Source organism: Pollicipes pollicipes, unplaced genomic scaffold (genome assembly GCF_011947565.3).
Source record: "Pollicipes pollicipes isolate AB1234 unplaced genomic scaffold, Ppol_2.1 Scaffold_6686;HRSCAF=7923_pilon_pilon_pilon, whole genome shotgun sequence".
NCBI lineage: Eukaryota > Metazoa > Arthropoda > Thecostraca > Pollicipedomorpha > Pollicipedidae > Pollicipes > Pollicipes pollicipes.
In genome coordinates, this window is record NW_023596921.1 from 44537669 (window position 1) to 44559114 (window position 21446).

A 21446-nucleotide genomic window follows, 5' to 3' on the forward strand; every position below is an offset into this window, starting at 1 on the left:
TCGTGCATCTGCCGCGCTAGCATGCAGGACATATACGACTCAGCCCTGAAGCGCGAGCAGCGTCGCCGTGACTCGCGGCTCCACACAGGCGTCGACTCACTCTTCGACTTCGACGAGCTGAGGCCCGACTCCGAGGTCACGGCCAACGGCCACAAGCACTCGCCGCTCTTCGACAAGGTGAGCGGCGCGCCTCGGACGTCCCAGGCGCGTGGCTCGGATCGTGCCCACCTCCTGACGTGTACACTGCTTGCCGACGCCGGAGTGGCCGGTCGGCCGTCAGGCTGTGACATATAGTGGCGAGACTCCCTGTCGGTGCCGATACCCTGCCGACACCGAGTTGATGCCAGGACGGAGAACCCAGGCATTCTACGACTAGTTCGCTTGGATGTCAGCGATATTTACTGTTCATCGACTGGAATACTCTGGGCCACGTTTTGCACTGTAGCAGACGTCAACCTTACAAGCCTTATCAACACAAAAATGGCAATGTCTCAACGCTGCCAAAGCCTTTGATATCAAACATGGCGATCGTTCAACGAAGGGTCCGCTGTATGAGCAGTGTTCATAAAACGTGGCCATGCTCGTAAAAGAGTACATCGCAAAGAAATGACTTACGGCTGTTCTACGAGGTACGCAGACATCAGAGCGGGCAGTCTTATCTTAGGAGTATGTATGTTTTACCTATCTGCAGCATAGATACTTGCACCAACCGAGAAGGTTCTCCCGGTCTATTTAAAAAGAAGCCGATTGACATTACCTGACAGCAATGTATCCGCGAAATTCCTTGCGTCTGGTCATTGACGTTATCATGCTATCAAACCTTGATCTATCAAGATGGACAAACGTGTGCACCTCAATTAAAGTAGCTGCGTAAATCCCATTTGTTATTACCTCGATGAAAGAGCTATGTCAGCAAGATGTCTTTTTGCGCCCAGGACGAGCAAGATGGTAACAGAAGTGTTATCAACGTGCAGAGAAGACTACGGCAAAACCCAGGAGAATGGTGCCGGACGTCTTTGAGGAATGCAAATGGGTGTTGTGAAGGCGCTGGACCGCTCTTCCTTCCCGAGGGTTCAACAGGGTGAAAATCACTAACGTGACGTTCGACAGACAGCTGCAAATCACATCGTCTGAACAACCGTCTCGTTTTTTGTCCAATAATTTACCTAGCCTGGAAAGCCTGGAAAGATCAAGCTATTGGCAAAATTCGACCAAATGGATGAATTCGTGATGATCATGCTCTCGCTAACCGTGACCAAATGGTCACGGGAAACGCCTTCTGTTTTGGGTAGGTGCTGGTAACCCAACACTGCAGGAAATATTCCTGAACGTCCATCATGACTCGTCTCTGCTGCTTCAATTTTGGAGACCAGCCACCAAAAACGCGGCATTTGTCGCGCTCCCCTGTCGATTACTGGCGTACCTGACAGACGAGCAGTGCTATGATCCGTTAGTGATTTGTCGACGGTGCGTGCACTGCAGCACCATGCCGTCGCGTTCACGCGCTTAACTGTTTCGGTTACCAATATCTGACTTCAAGATGACAAGAACACGGGTAGTTCAATGGCTGACTCTCGGGCCCGCGTGACCGGCTAACACATCGGCACGCCCTTTTGTCGACACGACTGGCCGCTCTCTGTTCTCCGTTCTCCATGGCGCTACGCCGCTGTGACGTCAGACTGCCGAAATGCGGGCTCGGCTTTGACCCCTGCTGTTGCTTTTGTGCAGTTGGGAATTCTGTGTCTCCACCAGTGACAGAACAAATGAGACAATGTTTGGTTGAGACTGCAATGTTACGGTGCATTTACGGATGATACAAATACATTGTGGACCGCATAGCACACTAAACTTCCTGCTGTTGAGAATATTATGTAAATGCCACGAACGCTTGCAAGCAAATTGATTGTTAGACACCACGACAACAGGGCCAGGCCACTGCATGTGATATTTGTTCACTGTTCCATTAATACTCATTCAGCCTTCGGCCTCCCTCATTGCAACGCAGCTGCGTGGGCCGGAAATGACAACTGTATGCAGTGCTGCCGCTGCGGCTTTCTCTTTACTTTATTTTTTACTTCCGCCCACAGCCATTTTCCGAAAGGTATTGAGCTCCTTATTCTTTCGGCATTGTAAGTTGGGAGTTCTTACTCTGACAACAAAAAACCTTCAACATACCAGGCGGAACTGGTTAAACAACGCTATAAAAAGCATGTGTTACACTTATGACAAACGACGTTTCAGGTTGTGCCCATGGTCACCGATGACGTCAGTCGTGCTTTGATTTGCTAAAATTGATGATGAATCTTGCGAGGTACTAGGTTTTTTGTTGTTGCTGCCATTTTGATGAATATTCTTGAATTGTCAGGTGTATATTGAACATGGTATAAGGTTTTTAATGATGATGTCCTGGAAACCCCACAGAAAAAAATTTTCATCGTGAATTGGTAATTTCTTTTCGTCAGTCGAGATTTGGATTCACGTGGATTTTTATATTATCACTTGTTGCCTCGTCATATTCTTATCGCGTAAGTCAAGCAATTATCTCTAGGATAAAAACCCATGCCTCGTGGAAAGTGCGTGAGTGCAAAGCAAATGCTTATTATCTATTCTCACAGTACTCATAATTTATGACGTTACTTATCATTAAATTCATTTAGAAACCAGCTTAAATGCAAGAAAATGATCAAGTTTTTCAGCCTATTCTTTGAGAACGGTGAGAAGTTAAGACACATATTTGTTTGAATTTGTTGAGGGGCTTTTTATGAAAACGTGGGGCAATGTAAATGTGCGAAGAAATACATGTAGACATTATATGGAGCAAGGATGATGAACACTGGAGTTCATAGGCGCGATCCAACGAACTATACTTTCTGAAATGCACCTATGTGCTGCCCTTCCCAGCTAAAGCTCTGAGCTTATTGCGATATGTTGACGGTTAAACCTAAAAGCTCTGGAAATAGAAACACAACACAAGACAACACACAACAAACAGAAAAGGAGCTCAACTCCCTCTAAATGATATCACGAAGTTATGCCATGCTTTAAGACCAGCTCTGCATGCACACTGCATCCTTCAGAGCCGTAGTTTTGGCGGGAGCCTGAGTTGATCCATTCCTATCGTTAAGTGAACTATATACAAAAGCTTGCATTTGTTCAAATGTAAAAAAGCGCGTGTCGTGAGCAGCTTGGTCGTATTCTACGCCCTAAATCACCCTTTTATTGAGGTGGGAGGAGCCGTCGGACACAATCGGGCCAACGGTTGGCCAAGTCGGTTAATTTAGGCACGACTAGGATGTTGTTGAGCACCTGGCATCATTAAAACCGCTATTCAAAACCACCATTCATCCTATTTTTTGCATTTTTTTTTACAGAGCTTGCCTTTTTGTAGAGATTCAACGTAAATGTGACGGATGCGTCTTAATTGGGAAGTGGCGCAGGTTTGCTGGCACGTTTTGGCTTCAAAAGACGGCTGAAACATGGGGCGAGGCGTTAGGTGCAGCCAGGGATCAGCTGCATGCCTCCGACCAGAGTTTACGGCCGCTCGGTACATGCTCCCCATTTTTGACGACTGACCAGATGCACTCTTACCCTGCGCAGACGCACAAATACACAAACAGCTGACTGATGTGTCCGGAAGGCCAGCCTTCCGACTCCAGTGGCCCCAGGGCCCCGCAACAGGAGGAGACGGAGTCAACGAACGGTCTGAATATGTCCCTGTTCACGACCTTGCATCTAACGTGAAAATACTGGACACATCAAAGCATATATTCAGATGATGTGACCAGCGCAAACCCGCCGCTGCATTCCTTACGCGATTGGAAATCCATGGCTGCTGAGGCTTGTGCAGAATTTCGCTGTGAGAGGGGATTCAACTCAGCCTTTCCATGAAAATGGAGTTAAGAACGCCGCGGGCGCGCATACTTTGTTGCGCATGTTAAAACACCACCACCTATTTCAATCTCCTTAGTTACGGGGCTACCTGGATTTCCAACGGGACAATTGCCATTTGCACAGCAATGCGCTCCAAAAATTGAATAACATAAGGCACGCACCTCAGGTTACATTATGTACGTACGCCTGTGTGACGGTATACTAGCTGATCATAAATTCTTCTCGAAGCGTTTTTGACGAATTCGATTCGATTCGTGAGGAAATGGGTTCCCATTGAAATATCCACTACGGCTTGGAATATCATTCCAATAACACACGGCACTCGTGACCTTGATATGTCCTTGAGCCGACTGGCGGCACGAGCCCCGGCGCTGACCCCGGCATCCGGCTCACAGACCTCGGAGTCACACCGCGTGCCATTGGCGTTCGCTGCCCCCCCCCCCCCCCCCCCCCCGCTAGGTCTGTCATCGGGCATGCACGCGGGCGTCAACCGCGTGCCCTGGCGTCCGCTGCCCCCCCCCTCCCCCCCACCCCCCCCCCCCTCCCCCCCCCCCCCCCCCCCCCCCCCCCCCCCCCCCCCCCCCCCCCCCCCCCCCCCCCCCCACCCCCCCCCCCCCCCCCCCCCCCCCCCCCCCCACCGACCAGGTCTGCCACCGGGCACGCCACGCGGGCGTCACACCGCGCGCCATTAGTCAGCCGGCGGGCCGGGCCGGGCGTCACGGGGCGTGCGGGGCCGGCGGGCGCGCCTTGCGCTGCACTTGAGCTATCGACCGGCGGCTCAAGCGAGGCCGTAGCGTGGCAATCGCTCAACAACGGCGGAGAGGCGGAGCGCCGCCGCACCGCCGCCGCGGCGCGCTCGCCCCGAAACGACGGCTCGGAAGCAGGCGAGTGGTAATGACGGCACGTCCAAGCGTCCACTTCCAGCTGCCGGCTGACGCGCGACGAAAACAGGCGACTGAGGCGACTTGACACGAACTTACAGGTCCTGATGACCCAACTCAGTGCGGTGTCGTCTTACGCAGCTGCTCTCTACCATCCAGTTCAAAGCGAGTCACAGGTTCGCCACCAATCAGAATGTCTGGCAGGAATCGTCCCAGTGTGCCGTAGCGCAATCGTCAGCAAAATAAACACCGACCGCCAGCCGATGCCCCTGGCAACGTTCCACTAGAATTCAGGCGCCCACTCACCACTGCCGCGGGGACAGAGTCAACAAAGTCCGATCGATAACCCTCGCAGCCCCCGCGTGTTGACCTTGTTCGGCTGGTCATCCTCAGTGCCTCGCCCCCGAGACATTGCCATGTTCGTGATTGTCCGTCTAATTTTAGCCAGATGATGAGAAGCTTAGTACAGACCGACGTTCCTGAAAACGTCATAGGCCACTGCATTCGTCTCCGTGACTTTCCTGCGTGGTCGGCCGGTATCAGGGCCATGTTTTTGTGCTGTGGATAATCTGGCCGCATCTGGCCGTATAGGTACTAGGCTCGTATGCGCCGTGTGTGCTCGCAGCGTGTGTGTTTTTTATTATTCGACAGTTATCAATTAGGAGGGCATATCGTTCCTTTCCACAGAATGACACTGCTCAGCTTCTTGTTCTCACAACCCATGTCTGTCAAACGCCTTTTTACCTTCAAGTAAATGGCTTCACACTTATTTTGCCTAGCTTTACGTCACGTATTTCAAAATACAAACACAGTGAACCACGCTTTCCATGACATTTTACGCAGTTTGCGCGGTGTCTGTAAGAAACACGGTTGAGTGCATGTAACGCATATTATCGACAGAGATGTCCCTTTTCTGCTCAGGGATTTATTCATTTTACATGTAGTCAGAAATAGATGTTCTGTATCGTCAATAAAATCAAATAATTATATTTTGCAACGCGTTCTTGCTTTTTTGTCCATTCACCAATTGATATCTTTGAGGTACAATTCATAAACAATATGGAAATTGCAGTCACCTAAACATTTATTTCAGGTTCTTGTGTCATCATCTCTTATCTTGCACCGTCGTCACCTACCCGCAAAATGATACCCATCCTATCTCAACTGGGTGAAAAATGGTAATGACGTTGACACACCCAAACTGTCCTGCTGTCACCTCTTCGACTACTAATTTTCACCGGTATAACCCTTGTTTACGCATCAAAACTGCAGTCTAGGTTATTTTCAAATCTCAAGGTGGAAGTAAACAGAGCGTAAGCTACCCAGCTTCACCAATTTGTCCTAACAACTAAGGGCCTAGAAGTTGAAAGCGAAGCTATGTTGGTGCCATACTCTTACACAGCATCATTTTCAAACTAAACCTGTATTTATTTCCGTAGTTTTACTTTTGCCTTATAAAACTGATTAATATCGCCGGCTTGTAGCCAGGTGAGGCGGCGAAGGATCATCACGGAATGCCAAGCATGCATGCAGCCCGAACACAAATGTTACAACAAAACTAGACCAGTTGGGACCTGGTTAGAGATCAGTGATTCCCTTTAAAGCACGCATTGTGTGGCATCTGTGCGGCACATAGCACTCCGCCGCAGGAGAATACCATGTCATCCGAGCGATATCCGCCACGGGTGTCGACTTTTATTCTTTTCTAAGAGCCCTGCCCGTACGTTGAATTCCCCCCCCCCCTCCTCTAAATGTTGACTTGGCCCTCCTCCCCACAATGTTTTTGGCTGGAATGTTACCAAAGTGTAGGAAAAGTTTGCCATCACATAAAGACCATCTTCTTTGATACTTCGTCGTAGTGGTGTCACCATGGAGAGTGCACACTGGTAACTTGACCCGGCAGCCTAAAAATTATGTCCTCAAGTGAGGAGTAATTCTAGGCACCGACGGTCAGCCATTCTCTATTTGATTTTTTCCGTCAAACGTAAGACCCGAGGTTTTTTCCCGCAGCCTTAACATGATACTGACGCCAGTCATCCACTGGTCTCGAGGAGACTCTCTTATGCCGAACGACTTTTGTGTGCCATGCATAGTGAGCTGCGGTCCGGGCATGGGTTCTCTTGAAGTTGAGAACCAACTCATGAGAAAACAAAATCGGGCACGAGAGTGTTTTTTGAGGGAAGGGGAAGCATTCTTAGTTCAGATTGTAGGTCCAGTTCAGCAACAAAATGAAAAACAGCACAGATAAAAAACAAAACAAAAAATTGTCGGGACGAATGCTCAACCTGATAACGTGTTACACGAAATGTATTGCTGCCTCTCCGAGCTCACCATGCTACTATTGAAATGAATGTCCAAGTGATCCCGTTTGCATCGGGCACTTATGCAAATATAACGGAAGGGCTTTTCAACGTGCCATGCGACGACACTGCTGGCACATGCATGCCATGCGACGACATGCGACGGCACATTTGCCATGTGTCGTCGTGGGCACATTTGTCATGCCATGCGACGGCACTGTTGGCCGTTGACCGCCTCACAACCAAGCTGGCAAACCAAGCCAGCGGCCAAATGGCCCTCTTTGGCGAGCCGTATCCGAGCACTCATTCTGGAAGGCGAAGCCGCCACTACACATTGCGCCACATCACGAATGTGGTCAGCGTAACTTCAGCGCTCCACCAAAGCTGCGCTTCCACCACGTTGATAGGTGTGAGCGCGGCAATGCACATTTTTTTGCGAGCCTTTTACGCATTGCATACACTGCATGCGATGCATCATATTTACGCATTGCATGCAGCCTCATTGCATTGCATACATTGCAGGCTTGTAGGAAGACAATGTCTGCAAACTACCTCTTTACTTACTCTTCATGTCAAAAGATATAATTTGTGACCTTGACAGCGGTCACGCATAACTGAACTCGGAAAAATACATGACACCGTTAAGTGGAGCAGAGGTATTGTTTCAACCTCCCTTTCTTTTCGGGTCAATGCCGCGGGTAAACGTCGGGCTTCATCTGAAATTCTGTGGCTGATGTGTTTTAAAATATTTAGCTCCGTTCTTTTACCATCACAGGGAATTCAACTATTCCACATGAGTTCAAACTTTCAGACTGCAAGGGAGAAGTGCTTCGTCGTGTGGAGCAGAGAATTATATAATCGAATAATTCACAATCTTAAGCATTTAAGTCAAGCTTATTTTTTAGGCTAGCCATGTATCACTTTGCTATGCTGATGAGCAAATAACCCATATGATATTAAAATCACTTACATGATACGACATACATCCATAAAACGAAAATGCACGTGCACCTCTGGCGTACAGCAGTGTAATGGGAACAATGCATATGGCCAGGGGTTTGAGAAAATCGCGACCGGCCGGGGGAGGGGAGTTCACTTCCCACTGGGATACCCAAATTCCAGACGCCGCATGAAAAAAACAATGATACCGCTTGAAAGGTCTGGCAGATCATTCAGACTGCACACAAGTTTTTTACCTTAGGTGAAATCTGAGATCACAAGAGGTCACATGTCGAAACTGGTCCTTCCGATAGATGCAGCTAAATCACATGTCAAGACAGATGTTGAGGGCACGGAATACGCGTTAAGAGGTTGGGGAGCCTATTCCAAATATTTGTATTCCCCCACACGGGTTAGGTTAGACCAGGTGACCGTTCAAAATTAATTTACCAGTAGTATACAAGAACGAAACTTTTCCTCACGCTGTGCTCGTGACGAAGTTTATTCTATTAGGTGCAGTTTTGGAAGAAAGGATGCCAGCCCCAAACAAACCACTTTAGGCTGACCTAAAGGTCATCTGAGGTAACGATAGGACATATTTATACACCATTCAAATGAGAAAAAGCGGTACCCGTGTCTATGTGAGCAGTGCAATGCGTCTATGTCTTTAGGAATGGTGAACTGTACATGTACGGACACTCAAGATCGCATAGTTGTTGTTTACATTATTTGCAGTCCCTTCGACGCATGACAATGTAGTTGTACCAAAATGAAAACAGGTACGTTGGTACGTGAACTTGCGCGCCATCAGCTTCACAAACACGATATAGAGCTGGTTACACACGCCGCACCCCTTCATCTTCATCCAACCGTCTTATTTCCGCTGCTGGCAACATAGGTCATTGACCTTTGATGACTCCAAATGACTTTTCCATGTCCTTACGTGACATGATGTGGCGTAATTATGCATTAGAATGGTATCACAGCCTATTTTCAGTGGAGTACTAGAGTTTTGCGTCCAGATATTACATCATGTAACTGCCCATTGTGAGTTTTTCAACAATAACGTATTTTGCAGAAGGCACATTTATAGATAGGTTACGACCTGAACCAAGGTCATGTGGTCTGTGATTATATCATAGATGGCGTGTGAGTTAGTACTCTTTTCTTCACATGCAAACACCAAAACTATACACAAAGCCGTATAAATTCTCATCGCTAACAAAAAACGGTAAAAATTGACTCGACTTCAGGTCACAGACTTCTTCTTTCCAGAAAAATCTGAAAAATACAGAATATAGGTGCAATCATGTTCTATCAGTATTGCATGTTTGAGCAATAGGAAATGACCCACAAAATTTGTGTGTGGTCAGTTTTGTAAGTTTGACCTCTTTGACCTTACTTAGGCCACTGATCTTGGAGGATCAAAAGCTAAAATTTATACAAAAGATGTCAAATTGGTAGTTGAACAGCCAGTAAAAATTTCGTGTGGCTGCAAGCGTTTGTCTTTTGCTTGTGCTAAAAAACCGGAGGGGAAGTCAGTCCCCCGGTCAGACGTGTGTTGATAGCGCATGTATTTTCTACATGATGGTTACTGCAAACTCAGCTGCAAAGCCGTTTTTACAGCGTGTCTTTATATGTGTAAATGAAGCGTTTTGTTTTTACCCTCAATCGCACAAAAGTGTGATGTGAATTGTTTAATGAAGGAGTGAATGAGCGTGAATATGAATTGCCAAAGTGAATTATTAAACTGATGAGTTGTTGAGCATAATTGAGCTTTGTTGAGAATTTTTTATTATGATCACGCTGTTGATTACCATTGTTCATGCGATGATTTAGCTGGATTTTTTTGAAAATGTGGCACAACTTCAAACTCAGGCCAAAACGCACACGCCGCTCGCGTGTCACGCAAAAATCAGACCTTAAATAAATTGCTTTACACGGGGGCTATAACTTAAATCCCAGAAAAACAAGCTGGAGTTGGTCGCGTAATTTAGCCGAATCGCTTGGCACCCAACCCCTAATTGGATCCGCCTATGCGTATAGAGCAGTGCACCTACCAACATTAGCACATCATCCCCGGTCGTAACGAAATGTCGTGTTTGTCTTCAACGCCAAATAATAATCGTACCAGCTGAGCGGATAAACAAACCAAAAGCTTTATACGCGTTAGAGCCATAAGGCACGCAAAGTTTTGAGAGGTCAAACTGAAATGCTCCGAAGTGCGGCAATGACCTGAATCCTTAATAACTTATCCTGTTCCAGTCCTCCACGACCCAGATTACGTGCCGCCGTCCATGACCGACAAGGAAGGGTGCCTCGACGCCCTAAGACGGGCTCTTCAGGCCGCCTTTACTTTCCGATCAGAACGGGCACGTGCCTCCAGTGCTCTCCCCCCCCCCCCCCCTTCCCTCGATCCGCTCCTGCATGACCACTATGCTGTTTAAATTAGCACTGTTTTTTGAATTATGGAAAAATGTGTAATATGAATTTCCTGTCTTCGAAATAAAGTGGGTTAAATCCATTGCGAAAAAACTGGAGAAAGGTAAGCTGTCGGACCGTCTGCTCGGCCCCGCACTCCTCGGCTCCAATATTGGCACTCTTGTGACGTACGATGTACGACAGGTACTGGTATGGGCCGTGGGAACAGCGAATGCGCTGTCCCGCATTCTTGGCAACACGCCAAAGCGTGAGAAACCCGGGGTGGGCACTGGTCGCCATTTGCTGACTGGAAGGTCGGGCCACGCCGCTCATCTCCACGCTGCCCAATGGACACCCTCTGAAAGACACAAACGGTCGAGGCAAAAACAACGGCAAGCGGCAGAGCGACTCGAACAGAAACAAATGACATCAAGACAGCATGAGGGCGGACACTTGGGAGGAGAACCTGGCAAATCAGGTGTGACAGCGGCCCCCCTCCCCCGTGTTCCATCAAACTTGACATCTTTTAAGAGGACTAAAGCTGTTCGTGCTAGCAGCTTTGTGTCACTGATTTTTCAGCTCCTTCCGCAGTGCTGGGCGCGAGCTCGCTGCCCCTCTCTTCTGCCCCCTGTCCTACGCTGCGGCAATATGCATGGCCGGCTGGTCTAGGAATGGGTTTTGAGACATTTTTCCTTTATACTAATCATGCTCGTCATCAGCAGACGTATGAGCATTTGTACCGAAAACGATCAAGAATACTACCGTTGCGATATAGAAACGAACCGAGCATGTGCCCGGTGTCAACAAATCTGGTCAGGAGCATGGCGTCATGCCACGCGGACCCGAGGTACGCCTGTCATGGCTGGCAGCTGTCATGGCTGGCAGCTGCCATGGCTGGACACTAACAGGAAGCTGTCCCTTGCAGAAGCGGTACGAGCCGAAGGGGTTCATCGCCGAGCTGACGGCGGCCGAGAGCCGGCGCGAGCCCCGCATCTCAGTGCCGCTCTTCGACACCGAGGTCAGCCTGGCGCGCGGCTCCATACCGCCTATCGTGCTATGCCAGGTGAGACCGGACGACCAACGCTCAAGCACGGATCCCATGAGCCGGGTTCGATTCTCGCATCGGGAACTGTTGCCACTGTCAGAAGCACAAATTCATGCAGCAGTGTTCGCATCGATGTGTGGAAAACATGACCCTAATCGTCATCGTTGCGGCGTTGACGCGTTTAGCACATTGCGAGACCTGCGGACTCATTTATAAAAGATCAACGAGTTAGGGCTGCCACGTACGTGACATGTCTTCCACTGATGTAGTTATCGTGGCAGAATCTAAGCAACTGATTCAGTGTTGACACGGACACTCTTCCGCTCATTGCGCCAGGTGCATAAGTACCGAATGTGGTTAAGCAAAACATGTGTAGTTTTCACTTGACTGGCAACCCTCTGCATTTCATTGTCAATCAAAGGTCGATTAAGGATTGGCCTACATAATATACTACCCCGTTTCGTCCGCTGCACACTAAAAAGGCCGGGCGCGTGACACGCAAGACAGGTCTAAGTAAGGAAAGGAATAAAAGAGTACCGCAGTACACCAGCGCGGCAGGCAGCAATCTTATATGAACCCAAGCCTTCATCCTATGACAGCTGCTCTGAAGTCGTTCCAAAGTGGTTGACCCTGTTTTCGTTTGTATTCAACTTCAAAGTCTAAGAATGAAGACTATTTGGAGTGGTTAACAACTTGAAATGGCCTGTGGCATACCCTTCTCGTTGAAAAACGGGGAGGCTTAGAAGAGCCTTCCGTACATTGCATGCAGGATACCCTGGAGCTAAGCTGGGTTCACAACGGTGGACATCCAAATGACAAGTAAGCTTCCTTGAAAATTAAATGCCATTTTAAGCTAAACTTACTGGCTTAAAATATGGTCACGGTGGAAGTCAATTGCCGCTTTCGCCCAAAGGGGCCGTGTTCGTTGGGCCGAACGGGATTAGCGATACGCAAACCCAAAGCTTTTTAAGGATGGGAATCGGAAGGCTTGGCTCTACAGATTTGACAAAGTTTCTCGATATCACTTGCCGATGCTGTAACTCTATGCAAAGCCGGTCACTGCGGTTTCAGAAAACTCATAGGCTTTAACATACCGCCAAACTTTTCGCACAAGATGGACACGTAGTAGAATTACCAGCATGTACGTACTGTGGTGAAGTGATATATATGCACACAACAGCAAACCCGTGCGTGCCTTTTGGCCAGCCATCGCATACCGAGGCATTAGACCAATCTGGATGAGACTCCGTGTGAGCACTGTGGAATCTGGTGATCCGAACTTCCCATGCGCTGTAAGTCTTGTGGTATTGCTAGCTTAGACAGCTATCCACGTACCATGCAAAAAAGGTTTTCTTCATTCACGCCTTTCAAGTGCATACCGAACAATTATTTCCAGCTGAAAGAGCTGAAAGAGCTGATAAAGTGAGCGGGATCTTGATTCGATGGGTTTCCGACCTGGCCCTTGTTCGACATGTGGCCCGAGAAGAAGGAATTTTGATTAACAATCGTGAAAATGAATCTTTTTGTTCATGATGCCGTCTTTAAACGTTTTTATCGTCGCTTAGTACACAAGTGATTCATTTTTGTGATATAGAATTTAGGTAATACCGGTACAGCGCAATGAACCTTGATAGGACCAAGAAAGGCCCTGAGCTGCTGGTGCACTCGGCGTCCTTCATGACCGCCGCCAGATTCCCTTTGTCTGTTGCTAGTATGGCAATGGTGCTGTCGTTCATGAGTGGAGCGCATGCTTGGGTCTCCAACGTAATTCATCTCCTTGCACTCGGCCGCTTTGCACGACCATGGCGCTACGATGTTGAATGACTTTTGATTGGTGGGAAGTTCATTCACTTGTTCAGTACAGTCTGTTCGTGTGATTTAAGCTGTACATCTCTCCAGTGCACCACCGCTTTGATGAAGTTTGGTGTCATTCTGGTGGCTCCATGGTTCCAATGTGTCACCGGTTCCAGAACGCGGTCTTCTTTGCTTTTTTACCTTACGGTGCTTGTGATGAGACTGAGGTCCATGCCGCACTTCTTGTTGGATTCTGTTCTTCAACCTAGGCGTGATGAAGTGTCTTGTTTCGTTGTTGCAAGGCTAGTTTTTGCTTTCATACCAATGCATGGCTTAGCCTTTCCCTTATAAGACTGGCCGTCTTCATTTTGATTGATGTTATTATCGCTTTTCACTCGTCGTCATTTGGAGGCGTGTTGGGTCTGCATCAGCGTCAGGTGGAGGCGTGTTGGGTCCATACCGGCGTCAGTTGGAAGCATGCTGGGCCTGGATCGGTGTCAGTCGCAGACGTTTTGGGTCCGCACCGGTGTCAGGTGGAACCGTGTTGCGTCCGGACCGGCGTCAGTTGGAATAGTGCTGGGTCCTCATTGGCCAGTTATAGTGCTCTGGAATGTTTAAGAGCAGGTTTTGGCACAGATGGGGCTGTGATTTGGACTACCTACGTAAGCAGTCCTCATGCGATCGAAGTGATAATTCCGCACGGAACGCGATATCTGTCCGCATCATCCCAAAGGTGGAAGCAGTCCAAATGGTAAGTTTGCCCTGGAAGCTTTTATTATCAGTGCTATCACAGCGCTAGTGCTCTACTGTCGGTTCAAGTATCATATTTATCACGTTAACCACAAACGCAACCTCATTGTGTAAATAGTGAATCTTTGTGGGTGTTTCCAATCATATCAAACGCAGGCTGTGGCCCTAAAAGCAACTTTGCACCTAATTCTAACCCAGTTGCGTTTAAAATAGTTGGGGTCTGGTCATTATGCTTGAAAAAATGTTGGTTGTATTCCAAATGATAGTGGAAAAAGGTTTCGCATGTTGCGTTTTCAGAACTATTACGTGGTAGAACGGTCTAACGGACGCACGCGGTATCGCCAGTATGCTAAGACCAGAACTTGCCTAAACGCTGTTTGCGTTGGGCCCGAGATCAACAGCACTGCGTTCAATTCCCGTCATGGATAACTTTCACCATGCTGCTAAATGGAACTGGTGACGTTCATGACCGTAGCAGACTACCTGCATCGCTGAGTAGCTGAGACTGCTGAGACCAGCAGCGGCGCGGGTAACATCAGCGTCAGGCTGCTGAGTCAGCCGGGTCGCGGGTAACATCAGCGTCAGACTGCTGAGACCAGCAGCGGCGCGGGTAACATCAGCGTCAGGCTGCTGAGTCAGCCGGGTCGCGGGTAACATCAGCGTCAGGCTGCTGAGTCAGCCGGGTCGCGGGTAACATCAGCGTCAGACTGCTGAGGTCAGCTGCGGCGCGAATAACATCAGCGCGCGGTGCGTCTGTTCGCAGTGTAACGGGCGAAGGGCGTACGCGCTGCTCGACACCTCCAACGTCTACTCCACCATCTCCCGCGGCCTAGTCAGCGCCTTCAACATGTCCAGGGACGTCATTCAGGACCGAACGACGCCGCCATCACCAATATCAGGTCAGGGCTGGCCAAAACGGGACGGCCTGGTCTTCTTGAAAACGAGCCCGCGTTTCTTAATCCGCAACTCCAGAGCAGTCTGTACGGATCCGTAACTTAAGCACAGTCCGTAATGATCCGTAACTCCGTCGCAGCCTGTAATGATTCGTAACCCCACCGCAGTCTGCCATGATCCGTAACCCGTGTGTGGTCGTGACAGCTGTACCAGTTGCATGGCGTGATAGGTGAAAGAGCATGCACTCACATGTAGAGCATGCTAGGTGTCTACATCGCAGTCCGCATCTATACAGCCTGTTCGGTCGATATGCTTTACAGGGATGGTATTAGTGCTCATGACCCTTAGGCCATGTTTACAGAGGTGCTCGGCTGGGACGGAAATGGTCTTATCGTGTTGTGCCTTGGCATGCATGGTGTCTTGGCCACATGCAATGCACCACATCGATTGGCGTAGTGGTGTACAGCCAGAGCCTTGGCAAAGGGTAGGGCGACGGGAGGAGGGAGGGGGAGCAGGGGGTTGATAAAGGGCCTCCTGATAGTCAAAGGGCCTCACATGCCAAAAAACAACTATGGGGTATGGCCAACATGATTTCGAGGGGCCTGCTTTTTTGTCGTTATCTGTATTGTTAGGTTCATTAACTGGAAAACAAGCCAGAAGTTACTGGAAGATACAATTCTGTGTGCATTTTGAGGTCAATAAACTGACGCGAGCGGGCGTTAAATGGATGCTTGAAATAACCTACCAGCGCCTGTCATGTTACAACGGTTCAGTAATCTCATTCTAAATCGATAGATCTCGGAATCTTTACCAAAATTTGCTTTTGGTTCCGCACAGACATTGAAAGTACGTGAACGTAGATTGCAGATCAAAATGGGGGCACAAATTTGTATGAGCATAGCCAACCCTCTGGTAACATTTAAACTCATGTAAGAATCGAGTAATATGTACTGTAGATTTTGAAATGAGCGCTCACAGATCTTAAACCTCCGTGGCCTGACGTTGCAGTCTCCGTACGGCGCGCGGCGGTGATTACTTTCGGACAGTTAGGGCATCAGTTTCTACTTTTAGAAGTCAGTCGTGCCGTATGTTTCACCTGCGCGATTTTTGAATTGATAATGGGAGCGTGTAAGCATTTACAGCACGCGAACTGGTGCCGGAATATGGTGGTGAACTGCAAGGGTGAAGGTATTTCTCGCGTCACTCTGCCTGTTTATCGGTTCAGAGGATAACTTCAAAATTATGACGTTGATAAAGATGCCTCGTTACAGTCATTCTATGGCACGAATTGATTTTGGAAGATTTTCGGAAGCATTATTTCACGACGGGCGTGCTCGCGCGCTCGGCGAGCGCCGCCTGCCGTTATTTGCGGCGGCCGACGCCGTTTGGCCCTAAAGTAACTGCAACCTTGCCCACAGCTGTCATCGCTCGTGAGATTGGGAGCAGGCAGGATCAAAACTTATCATGCATTTTGTCTCACAAGTCCACTCTGCAAAAGATGGACGTTATCAGGCTAACATAGGCTGATTTTTGTCATGTTAGACCTTATTTGCATCCACTCTGTTCAACATTATAAGGTCCCATACCTTTTTCGGGGCAAGGTTCCCGTTCCCGCCCAAGGGCTGAAGGGCCATTTCGCTCCAGCGCGGAATGCCTACTACCTGTCAATCTGGCGACCCGGAAGCGGGGCTCCTGGTCGATCCGAAGGCTCTTGGAGAGATACATCATACATTGGTCTCTTCCCTTGCGCAGAAAGCTCTCTGACCCGGGCAGTTGGGCCCAGATCGATGCTCGACTGACGACTTGGCTGACGCGGGCTGTATGCCAACACCGGACCCCCTGTTAGGCACTGTGGGCTCCTGGGCGACACAAGGACCCTCATTGCTTCAGAGTCCCCGACCAATGCAAATCGCGGGCCCCAGCCTTGTTCTTGCTTGGGAAATGACCCCCCCCCCCCCTCCCCCTCCTTCACCCGCAGGGTTTAGATCAATATGGAGCCAGCTGTTTGGTGTTAGTGGTCTCTGGCCCAAATAGAATCCCGCATTGTCCATGCGGAGGCCATCCGGCGCAAGAGGCTCACTGACCGACATCTGAGGTCGCGACTGAAGGGTATGGGATCCTTAATGTAACCTACAGGCAGCCCCGCAGGATCCTTGCGCCCTTTGGGCCCTTCAGCATTCTAATGGGGGACTTCATCGTCTGTCCAGGGGACTGCGGGTCCCTCGTTGGGCCCACACGAACATTGCTCTCAGCCGATTCAGGGTCTCTTGTCCTCACGAGACCCCCCGTTGGGCACTGTGGGGCTCAGGGGCCGACCAACGTAAATCGTGGACCCCGCTCTTGTCCCGGCTTGGGAAATGGGGCCTCAGGCCCAGACCGAAACGGATCCGACTGTTTAGTACTTGTGGTGTCTGCCCGATATAGTGGTCCTCATCGACTCAGTTGCCCAGACTGGCGCAAAAGGTCGATCTGAATGGGGCTGGCTGGCTGGCACTTGCGACCTCCGGCCGCCCTTCGGGCTGTTCAGGGCCTTCAATCGGGCCTGAACAGACCAGTCCTCAGTCCCAGTCAGTCCCGAGGAGTCCGAGGTTACCTTGGCGAGGCGTAAGAATGGGCACGTGGTTCCCGTGTCCCTTGCGTGCGCCGCTGGACAGGCTTCAGAGTGCTGCGGCGACAGGCCTCCTGGCCCCAGCAGCGGACTCTCAAGCAACTGTGTGTGTTGCATCCACTGTCTCCAATCAGTGATGCTTGCGTAGACACTTGAAGAGCCGGCATAGGCCATTCGCATCATAATCGCATCTTGCCTTTTCAGGACTGGAGAGGCCTATCATTCATGGGAAGCTCAAATACATGGAGGTGTCATTGGGCAAAAGTCAGCTTAACATGCAGCTATTTGTAGGTAAGTTTCTGCTCGAATATGCATGAGAAATTTATGGTTCAAACTTGACAGTTTCGGCTCATCGTTAGGATAAAAACACTTATACTGGTGGGAGCAAGGACATCAAGACAAACAATGGGCCTGGTCGCAAGTAACGCGCCAAGCTTGTCGGCATTAACAAACAGTACCAAGGCAGTCCCTAGACGTTTGAGGCGGGGCGGAGTGGTATTGCTGGCACGAAATGCCTGGACATTCATCAAGAAGCACGTCAACTCAGCGGCACACAATATTGGACGGGCCATCAGTGAAACGTTACCGGCGGGCCTCTGAAGGGCCTCAGGCACAAACTGACGCTCAGTGTCAGCCCACATGTGGCCATAGGAAGTCATCATTCAACACAACAATGGGGGATACTTATAGCGTATTGCACGTGCTGCGCAGTTCCAAAGCTTTGAGCGGCAAAGAGAACTCCGGTTGTGTAGGACGCTGTTCTATCGTAATTCTAACAGTGGGACGTGTATACTGAAAACCGCGCTCCAAAGCCTTTCTGCGTTATATTCTCGATCGGATAATTCTCTCGATTTCTGTTATTTTTTTAAAAATTTTAACTTGCTGATCTCCTCAGTGCGTTGAACGCGTGTGGCCGCCGACTAAACACCCATCACCATCCAAATGTACTAACAATTTCGTGCGCGACAGCATCGCCAGACCTATCCCTGCTCTGGCCTCGCGCACAGCCGCAGCCTCAGAACCGACCCACGTCTGCCTCTCTGCCCCTCCCCTTCCAACTTTCAGTTACGACGCCCGCAGACCACCGTGCGCCGCCGCCTGACGCCCAGCCGCAGTTTCAGACACGACGCCAGAGCTGGTGCTCGGCGTCGACTTTCTGAAGAAAACCCAGACGGTCATCAACTTCTCCGAGTCGTGCGCGCTGGTGGGTGGCGAGAAGGTGCGCTTCGTCAGCGGCCAGGAGTTGGGCGGCCTGACGAAAGGGCGGCCGCTCTAACGCGCCGCCCATGTGATACGCTCATCAAAGTTTTATAATGAACGCGGCCGGCCGTCCGCCGCCGGCCACCGCTGCGGATGGGCGGGGAGCCGGCAACACGCGAGGGACGCAGCGTCGTGAGCCGCGCGATCGCGTGCACGCGGGTGACGTGGTGACGACCGTCCGATGACTTTAACAGAACTGGTGTCGGTTTTCAACAATACAAGTTGCACACACAATGCGTTTAAAGTTGACGAGCACCGGATGCAAGAACTTGCTGAGCTGCAGAACGCCGTGTGAGCTGCACCTGATCTGTACAGAAGACATGCTTCTCCCAGTTGGCGTCTGCCCATGATGAGCCAACAAACAGCTGATGTGTGTGTGTCGAGTGTTTCTCACATCATAATCTTGACAGTATACAAGTACCCTAGTTCTGTGTCCCTTTTTGGTGAGGTGTCATGCATTTATTATGAATCGTTCCATATTCATGGGCTAATGATTGATTCGAGTCAATGGGTTATAAGTAACACAATAAAAAAGCAGATTCAGCAAAGATGAAAACACGTCAAGAGCTTGGGACAGGCCCAGTAAGTTAAACAAAATTCTGTTTTTCATGTTGGTCCAGTTCAGATGTGAGCGCAGTACTGCTCCGGGAGGTCATAACGGCGGGCGGCAGGCGCTTCCAGGACGAGATGGTACGATACGAAAACGCTTTACACGATACAGACAGCCGGAGAGCGGGCAGCTGGAGTGCACCGACCGTCGCCGACTTCGTGGTGCGCTCACTTACAGCGGTCCGAGGGGTGAGGTCCGCCGTCGGGGCGTGGCGATCATTTATGACCCTGAACATGCCCTGGTCGCGGTGCGGAATAAGCTCACACATGCCGTGCCGCCCCAGTGACCTTACGATCCGTGAAATATGACCTCAATCCCGCGTCCCCTAAGAGATTCTGGTCGCGAAGTTCATGACTTTTTGTACCCGGACAAAACAGCAGGCGGCAGCCCCGTCCCAGACTGAGCGGCAGTACAGGATTTGGGGGAAAACACGGGCCTGGATAAGGAGTGTGCGGGCTTCGGGTGTGGGATGATAACGAATTGTATGCAGACAAAACAGGGTAGAGTTGCGCTTTTCGCTAATTTGGGTATGTGCTCCTCCCAGGACAGCGTACGGTCGATGGTCATTCCCAGCATCTTCACGTGCGGCGAGGGGTTGATATCATGTTGGAGATTTGGGATGAAAGAATGAGGTTTGGCAGTGCAGTGGGATTGGAGGATGAAGAGAGTTTCCTCCTGTCGGGATTTTACGATGCGCAAGGGGTTGGTGTGGTCGGAGTCGAGGAGTTGGGTATCGTTGACGTAACCAGACCAGACGCCCGCCAGGCAGATGGGATGGAAGGTCGTTCGTGACGATGCTGAAGAGGATTGGGTCATCAGGGAACCCTGAGAGACACCACGGGACAAGGGGAGGGATAGTGAGCCACCTCTCACCACTTGCCGCCGTCCATCAAGGTAACTTTGAAACAATCGCGGATGGATGCCGTGCCACTGCAGCTTGGTCAGTAGGACGCCGTGGTCAACGCTGTCGAAGGCTCGACCTAGGCCTGTGAATGTGACGGCGATGACGTGTCCGGAGTCGATCCGACGCACCATCCACTCCACAGCGTCGACCACGTCATCGTCCGTTGAGTGGCACGGAGTATACGCATATTGTGAAGGGGCAAAGAGACCCTGGACGTCGAGATGAGTTGACAACTGCCGACAGACAACCCTTTCGCAGATTTTCGACAGCACAGCACAGAAAAAGCATAGACCTGAAATTGTTAGCAGCCTCACCTGCACCGAACTTGTGAAGGGAATGAACTGAAACTATCTTTCATGCACAGGGGATAGCTTCAGTTCTAAACGCGCCCTAAAACCCCAATCATCATCATCATGTACAGGGAAAAACACAAGTGCCGATTGAAGTGCTGACTAGATGCCAAGCAAGTGCGGTTCTATGACAGCCAAACAGTTCTTAGCACAAGCAGCGGCCCATTATCAATTACAACAGTTCTAGATGACGAAAATCTCTCATAGCCTTCGAAAGCTCGGCTAAGGTTACATGGTGCAAAACTAGCCTGACTGTGGTTACGCACGGTAGGCTCAGAGGGAAGGACGGGACGCCTGGGCCTCCCCCGCCAGCTTGGCCGTGATCTTTGGACCTGCTGAGACAAAGTGACTGCTAAAATCGTCGGCCATGGCCTCGGCCTCCGCAACGCCACCTGTCCCTAGCAGGTGGAAGCCCAAACACGGATAGTCCGCCAGAAACTAGCCCGGTCACATAACATTCTGGTGCCTAGAAAGTCACGCTTTGCCTGGGCGCAGCAACCCTTAACCCGGTTTCGTGGACGCCGATGTCAAGTGGCCGGTAAGTATAGTCGCGCTCCCGTATCACACACGGCAGGTCGGGATTGTCCTCAAGCCAGGGCAGCGTGCACGGCGGGATGTCACTGCTTTCAAAGGAAAGAGCAGATCAATGGCATCTGGCCAGACGCACATCAGCTCACCCAGCTTCCACGCAACACCCACGGTCCGGTGAAACGGGTCTCAGTCTGCCTGCAGCAAATGTAGACTGAGCGCGTCCCAGCAGACTTTGCGCCAGGGGCGAATACGAAAAGAAACAGGACGC

The 21446-nt window shown here is 50.2% G+C and overlaps 1 protein-coding gene across 2 annotated transcripts; it reads left to right on the plus strand.

Moving 5' to 3' along the window:
- LOC119108671 (uncharacterized) lies at window positions 1–18950 on the plus strand. Of its 2 annotated transcripts, none has more exons than XM_037232296.1 (5): window positions 1–177; window positions 11358–11495; window positions 14785–14920; window positions 17728–17814; window positions 18639–18950. In XM_037232296.1, the coding sequence occupies exons 1-5, from the start codon at window positions 22–24 to the stop codon at window positions 18797–18799; spliced, it is 678 nt and encodes a 225-aa protein (XP_037088191.1). In that variant the 5' UTR covers window positions 1–21; the 3' UTR covers window positions 18800–18950. The 2 variants fall into 2 exon arrangements, with proteins under 2 accessions (XP_037088191.1, XP_037088192.1); XM_037232297.1 differs by having other exon boundaries at window positions 11358–11450.
- Window positions 18951–21446: the final 2496 nt, after the last annotated feature.